The 7907-nt window shown below is 38.8% G+C and overlaps 1 protein-coding gene across 1 annotated transcript; it reads right to left on the bottom strand.

Moving 5' to 3' along the window:
- Positions 1–2140: 2140 nt before the first annotated feature.
- LOC138319533 (uncharacterized) lies at positions 2141–3595 on the bottom strand. The gene has a single exon (XM_069262683.1). The coding sequence runs from the start codon at positions 3593–3595 to the stop codon at positions 2141–2143; it is 1455 nt and encodes a 484-aa protein (XP_069118784.1).
- Positions 3596–7907: the final 4312 nt, after the last annotated feature.

Below are 7907 nucleotides of genomic sequence, written 5' to 3'. Positions count from 1 at the left end.
ATATGTCAACAAATAAAAAATTAACAAATATTGTGTAAATGGGATGAAAAAAGATAAAGTCAATGTGGAACTATATTTTGTGTACTCTCTAAATTTGACAACATTTCCCGCCAAATTGAAGCCAGCTGTTCCGGGATTTCATCAATTGACCGGCTGTTCTAACGATCGTATAACATTGTAAAAACAGAGTTTTATTTTATTTAAACACTTGATTTGAATGAAATGGTCAATCGAAATGTAAATATAAGGAATAATTTTTATTGTTTGTTGTTTACTGGTGTGTAAACTGCATTTTTTGTACAGATATTTCAACATGACGCGCTGACGCGCGTCATTTAAAATATCTGTACAAAAAATGCACACCAGTAAACAACAAACAATAAAAATCATTCCTTAAATAAATCTTCTCCGTAGTGGTGTAGATAATTATTTTAGTTTATTTAACTGCTCACACACACATATTCATTCTCCTTTCATTCCAATAAGCTAGTGACTTGGACACAAGCATTAGATAATAATTATAATTATGTATATCAATAGTTATCTATATATGTATTATTGTAGTCTAGATAACATAAGATAAAAAAAAAGATTAAAATGTACAAGTATTTTCATAAATTGATTAACATGAAATTTGACAGAGACAATGAAGATATCATCAAAAATTTAGTTGCAAAAATATATTGTTTTTTTTTATAAGATATAATTTATTTACATCTACAGGTGAATCTGTATCTCCAGAAGTAAGTATGTCTGTACTTAAAAAACATACTTTGGTGTGAATATCAATATAGTAATATGTAATTAATTTCGTTGCTTCAATTTTAACAGACTCAAGTAATTTAGGGGTACACCGCCAGTTACAGATTTATAGTTGGAAGAATAGAATTCATAAATTACTATCAAATTAATAGAATCTTTCACCCCCTTTGGGTGAGACAGGAGAATCTCAACCCGAGGGGTAAGATTGTTAAGTTGTCAAAAACGAGGCTTTGCCGAATGGTTGACAGCTTAAGAATCTTATCCCGATGGTTGAGATCTCTTGTTTCATCCCAAAGAGGGTGAATGCTTCTTTTTCTCTTACACCGTGCACCATTTTGTGTCTCTAATAAACGTGTCACTTATGTAAGCGAGGATGACGTGACCTCAATGAGTCGCCGTCTTTGTGACATTATACTATTACCGCGACGTCATGATACTGTTGTCGTGACGTCATACAATTGTTGAGCACGTGCGAAGATCTCGTGTAGCTTGTCTTTACCCTAGGGTGAGAGAGAAAAATCTCATACTGGTAAAACTGGATATTCCTGTCTGGGGAAAGAGAATAATAGAATCTTACATGGGTCTGTGAAGTGGACAGAGGTATCGCTACCCTAGTGAAAGATTTTGGCCGGTCAACCCGAGTGATATTATATTGTAATTAAAGGCCCACTACCTTTCCGAAACAAAAATAAAAGTTTCTTAAAACAATAATAATAGAAGGAAATATATAACGATTGTCTAAGATCAGGTTACAACAAATCCAAACAAATGCAAGAATTCCTGTGTAATGTATGCTAATTTATTATTTTCGCTTGCAAAAGGCCTAGTATTGACTAGACTCGGTTTGGGGGATTGCCGCATTTCAAAACGGAACAATCAACCGAATGTGGGCTAATATATATTTTGTGTTAATGCACTTTTAGGAATCGTGGATACAGTTGTATAGAAACATAAATATCCGGCTGTGTCATTTGAAAAGGCAGAAGATTTCAACTTTGCTAGCCAAGGGTATTCAGTACGATACTCTGCCTGACACAATACCATTGGCTAGCGAAGTTGGCGGAATTTATTTTTTCTGATAAGGCCTTAAATGTAACACGTGCGAGGTACCGCTTACACCAAGTGATATGATATCGCTATTGAATCCATTGTAAACAGCACTGCGCATGCATCTATATACATGTAGTAGTATGAAGGCGTATAGCGTTCCTTCGTTTTCAATGACGTCTCAAGAATGTTGTTTCGGAAGCATATGAGTTCAGCATCTAAATAAGTCCAAAGTTCGGTCAAACAAAGAGGTATGTCTAAATCTTTTCATATCTAAATTGCACTTGCGTCAGACCGAAGTTGGCTAATGTAGATCAAACCAGCTGTGTGACTATGGAACATACTTGTAGACTCTAACCACCCCGTTCTCGAATCCTACCCACAGGTTTCCATTGGCCTGTATAGATATAGCTGACGGCACCATTGTGGTGACGAGCAGGTTACGGCACATACGGCCACGCGAGTCGAGTAACATCACAGACATGTTGGCCCGGTCAGAAATTAAAATATTTTGTCCAGAATCGAAGAAAATGTCTGATGGATGGAAAGGTGCATTGCCTTTGAAGTTAAGTTTGAATTTCATTTCGGCATCCAATATTACTACGGAGTTGCCTCCCTTGCCATCCAAATTGATGACAGCCGTTTCCCGCGATTCATCACAGCCGCGGACTTTATCAGGTGTGGAGAACAGCAAGTTTCCGTCATTGTCGCGGACAGCTCGGTCTAGAACCTCGCCCTTCGGACTGTAACGTACTAACTTGCCTCTCATTCGGAACACGCCCTCCACCAATCCAACGATAACATCGCCGTCTTTGAACACATACAAACTGTGAGCCGTCGCGTGAACGCCAATGAAAAACCGATCTACTTTTACGTCATGTGACATTATTTGCGATATGTTTCCGTCCCGACACGCCACCCAGACACTGTCGTCTGTCCCGAGACAAATGTCCATTATCTGATTTGTAAAGTAGGTGCAAACCTTGATGCTCTGTACCAATTCTCCTTCCTTGTTTGTGAGGTAAAGCTCTTTGTTTCCTTCGCAACTTATCCATGCCTGCTCACCAACCAAACAAATGGCTCTCACCTCGTGTGATATGTGTTCGAACTCACTTATTATCGTGGAGCGTTGCATTACTCCAAACAGTCGTTTCATCTCTGCCTCGTCGACTTCTTTCGGCGTGAACCAGAGTGCTGCTACTACAGGGACGATGGTCTTTGAATCGGGGTTTGAAAGAACGGAAATAGCATCATCGTTTTGTAACAATTCTCGTAATTTACACGAGGAAATTATGTTTTTCACTTTGGAGATCGAATCCAGAACCTCTGTATGTTCTTTCGTGATGCTGTCCTCATATATCTTAAACATGTCATCCTTACTTTGTTTGAATTCATCGCATTGATCTAAAAGAGTGTCGCATATCCTGTCAATCATTTTCTTGAGTTCACTCGCCCGTGTCCGAATGCTTTTTGACATGTCTTTGCAATGTGTGGACAACAGTGCCCGTTTACGCTTGACCTGATGGAGTCGAACCTCTAATTTTGGAACAGCGAGGACCTCGGCGTCTCTAAGCAGACAAGAAATATTGTGTTGCCGACGTTCCCCGACCTCTTCAAGATTGCACCAAGTGTGACCAAAGCATGCGGCATTCATACACTGGATACAAATCAGCTTGTCATCACACGTTTCACATGCGGCGATTACGTCATAATCGTCATGGATACTACACGGAATTTTAGGATTATCACTGTGTTCTATCTCAAGATCAGGTATTGACGAAGTCATGGTTTCATGTAAAGTCTACACGACGACTGACGTTTGGGAATATCTGAAACAAACGTTTAACATACTTTACCTATTTACCAGTATGTTTTTCATTAAAAATAGATAATTGTATATCGATGATGATTTAAAAATGTCCCTAGACGACTTTAGATAACATTGCACGTAAAGCTGAATGATTTTGAGAATAGTAACCTTCTGTGTTAGCTAAATGTACTATTTTCACGAATGGTATTTCGCCAATACAAGAATTCGACACCTCTCACCTTTTATGCGATCCTCCTGGACAAGTAAAAGATTGTCTCGGGACTACAGATGCCTTGATTGATTGGTTATTGTCCCACGGTATCTGCCAATGCTGATAATACGGTGTCGGAAATGAACAAGCCCTGACTGTTCCTAATGGTAATGTTACTGTAACCATTGGCGCTGATAGTACAGCCTCTTCTAGATGCTGATAGGGCTTTATCTTCCCCTTTGTGTAAACCTATATATTAACAATACGCTATTGTACGAATAAAGTTAGAATATAGCAATCGATGCAGACGAAACGGGTGTTTCTATGTCTATATCTGAAGTATCTGCCGACTGTTGATATGATAGATAAACACTATATCACGTAAGTATTACTGTTCAAATGCTTATAAAATAGTAATGAAAATTATCGATTCAGATGAACATTTTTGCATATTTGATCTTTTGCCATATGTTGAATGAAAATCTTACTTACCTAGTCATAGTAGTTCTCGTAAACGAAAAAACGCCCTATGCTATCGCAGAGATTAACAGACAGTCCGTGCCCTTTCCCGATTCCCTTTCTCCTTCAAATTACTCTTTGATTTTTAGCCCACCATCATCAGATGGTGGGCTATTCAAATCGCTTTTTGTCCGTGGTCCGTGGTCCGTCCTTCCGTCCGTCCGTCCGTCCTTCCGTCCGTTAACATTTCTTGTTACCGCTATTTCTCAGAAAGGGCTGAAGGGATCTTTCTCAAATTTCATATGTAGGTTCCCCTAGGGCCCTAGTTGTGCATATTGCATTTTAGGACCGATTGGATAACAAGATGGCCGCCAGGCGGCCATCTTGGATTTTGATAGTTAAAGTTTGTTACCGCTATTTCTCGGAAAGTACTGAAGGGATCTCTCTCAAATTTCACATGTAGGTTCCCCTAGGGCCCTAGTTGTGCATATTGCATTCTGGGACGGATCGGTTAACAAGATGGCCGCCAGGCCGCCATCTTGGATTTTGGTAGGTAAAGTTTGTTACCGCTATTTATCAAAAAGTACTGAAGGGATCTATCTCAAATTTCACATGTAGGTTTCCCTAGGGCCCTAAATGTGCATATTGCATTTTGGGACCGAACGGTCAACAAGATGGCCGCCAGGCCGCCATCTTGGATTTTGATATTTAAAGATTGTTACCGCTATTTCTCAGAAAGTACTGAAGGGATCTCTCTCAAATTTCACATGTAGGTTTCCCTAGGGCCCTAGTTGTGCATATTGCATTCTGGGACGGATCGGTTAACAAGATGGCCGCCAGGCCGCCATCTTGGATTTTGGTAGGTAAAGTTTGTTACCGCTATTTATCAGAAAGTACTGAAGGGATCTATCTCAAATTTCACATGTAGGTTTCCCTAGGGCCCTAGTTGTGCATATTGCATTTTGGGACCGAACGGTCAACAAGATGGCCGCCAGGCCGCCATCTTGGATTTTGATATTTAAAGATTGTTACCGCTATTTCTCAGAAAGTACTGAAGGGATCTCTCTCAAATTTCACATGTAGGTTTCCCTAGGGCCCTAGTTGTGCATATTGCATTTTGGGACGGATCGGTCAACAAGATGGCCGCAAGGCCGCCATCTTGGATTTTGATAGGTAAAGTTTGTTACCGCTATTTCTCAGAAAGTACTGAAGGGATCTCTCTCAAATTTCACATGTAGGTTTCCCTAGGGCCCTAATTGTGCATATTGCATTTTGGGACGGATCGGTCAACAAGATGGCCGCAAGGCCGCCATCTTGGATTTTGATAGGTAAAGTTTGTTACCGCTATTTCTCAGAAAGTACTGAAGGGATATGTCTCAAATTTCATGTGCAGGTTCCCTTAGGTCCCTAGTTATGCATGTCACATTTTGGGACCGATCGGTCAACAAGATGGCCGACAGGCCACCATTTTGAATTTTGATAATTGAAGTTTGTTAACGCTTAGAAAGTACTGAAGTGATCGGTCTCAAATTTTATATGTAGGTTCTCCTAGGACCTGCATATTGCATTTTGGGACCGATCGGTCAACAAGATGGCCAACTGCAGGTAGCCATCTTGGATTTTGATAATTGAAGTTTGTTAGTGCTATATATCTCAGAAAGTACTGAAAAGATCTTTCTCAAATTTCATATGTAGTAAAAGTTTGAAAGCAGAGAAAAGGTCCCTCTTTCTATTGTCAGACGTAGATCATTCTTTGGTGGGCGCCAAGATCCCTCTGGGATCTCTTGTTATTGGTTAATTTTCTCCTTGTGTGCGATGTATTGCGCGTGTTAACGTAATATGTTTTTGGAGGCTGTAGTATATTAGTGCAGTGTCGTCCTGTAAGTGCTTTCGCACTAAAGCAGCCACTAAAGACAACGAACAACACAACTCACTGGGACACATTTTCGTGACAATGGGTAAACCAATCGTCCCACTCTCTTTATGGTGAGTGGCAACCGAGTGAAATTTACCTATTTTTATATTGTTTTGCCGATAAGATCTGTCTACGGCCTAATGTGAGAGCAAGCCTTCATTGGGGAAACTGAAAAGGACACTTTGTGCCTGGTATGAGATAGCTGTGTGAACAAAAGGACATCATGTGGCCTGGAGTATGCGGATTAAACTGGAACTCTCGATAACTGACATTGGAACTCAAGCTAAAGATAATGAATTTTCGGATGACACCTAATTCCATGGCCCTATTTCATCAGAATTCCTTAACTTAAAAGGTCTTTATACGAAAGCATTACATCATATGAGGGAAAATCTTAAGTTAAAGTTACATGTGCCGTAATTTTCATAGTCACGACTCGGGGAGAGGTTTGAATATGTTATCCACCATCGCCCATATATACGGCACATATACCTTTAAAGAACTTTCTTCTTTGATGTTTCTTGTAGAGAATTTTAAGTTATGGACTAAATTGATGAAACTGTCCATGAAGTAAAGAAAAACATGGGAGACAAAAGTAGGCTACCTTATAGTAAGATACCAAATGTATATAAATTAATCAAAGAGGTATCAAACAAAATACCAAGCAAAGTAGATATGGATTCATCGTCACAATGTTTTGTTTTCAAGTTTTTTTTATAAAAGTTTTATATTAACTTGCAAGTTTTCACCTTTTCTCATGGGACAATTGTAATACACACATTTGTTCTACTGCTGCAATATTCGTAAGGCTTAAAATTTAGTGCAGCTAATGTCGTATATATGCCGGACCTATTATTTGTGAATGTGGAGGACATATGGAATTCTTGTAGAAAAAAAATCTACTGGGTGACTTTGGTTACCTACTGGTAGGGGAAGGCTATACTTTTGTAAAACTATTCGAGTCGTCTCCCTTACATGGCTTTGTAGAAACGAATAACAATTGTCAACACATTGCTTAACGGTAATTCATAAAAAATGTTAAATATTTAATTTTTATTAATTTTATTGATATAAACTAATAAAAACCATAAAAAAATCTACTCCAATAGATCGCCTATAACAATTATTTCAAGTCAGGTCCGATTCTGTTGTAGGAAGAGAGTCCGACTAAATACCATTGGCTAGCGAAGTTGACATTGATTATATTTGTTTATGCTTTTATTTCCAATTTCATTGGTACATTATCATTGAGCTAGAAAACGTTTTGAAACATGCAGTCCAAAGCTATTGATATCGAAACTATCTTACTGACATGGTGAAATGGCTAAAGCATAGATCAAATCTATTCCAATGATCTCAAGGGCTCCTAAACCAGTGCCATGATGACGTCACACAATGGGAAATAATAACAATGTCAAGTACATTTGTATAAATAGAACGGTTTGGTACCCATTGTCTATATCGGTACTAATTGGTCCGCTTTGTTAGTTATACAGCACCTATACCCGTACACAGTTACTGTTAGTCTCACGTTCATAACTACGGATTGTTTGCATGTACTTTATTAAGTAAGGCCAAGAAAAATATGAAAATTAAAAATGCTCGATGAATATATGTATGAAAACATAGCATTATCTCTATTCATGACGTTAACCTGACAATGCTTTAATTGCCCGATATACGAGTTGTCAGCTTGAATAAGC

The sequence above is a fragment of the Argopecten irradians genome, chromosome 3 (genome assembly GCF_041381155.1).
Source record: "Argopecten irradians isolate NY chromosome 3, Ai_NY, whole genome shotgun sequence".
In the NCBI taxonomy this organism is placed as follows: Eukaryota; Metazoa; Mollusca; class Bivalvia; order Pectinida; family Pectinidae; genus Argopecten; species Argopecten irradians.
Note: the sequence above shows the minus strand (reverse complement) of the source record. Positions and strands in the feature narration are given on the sequence as shown.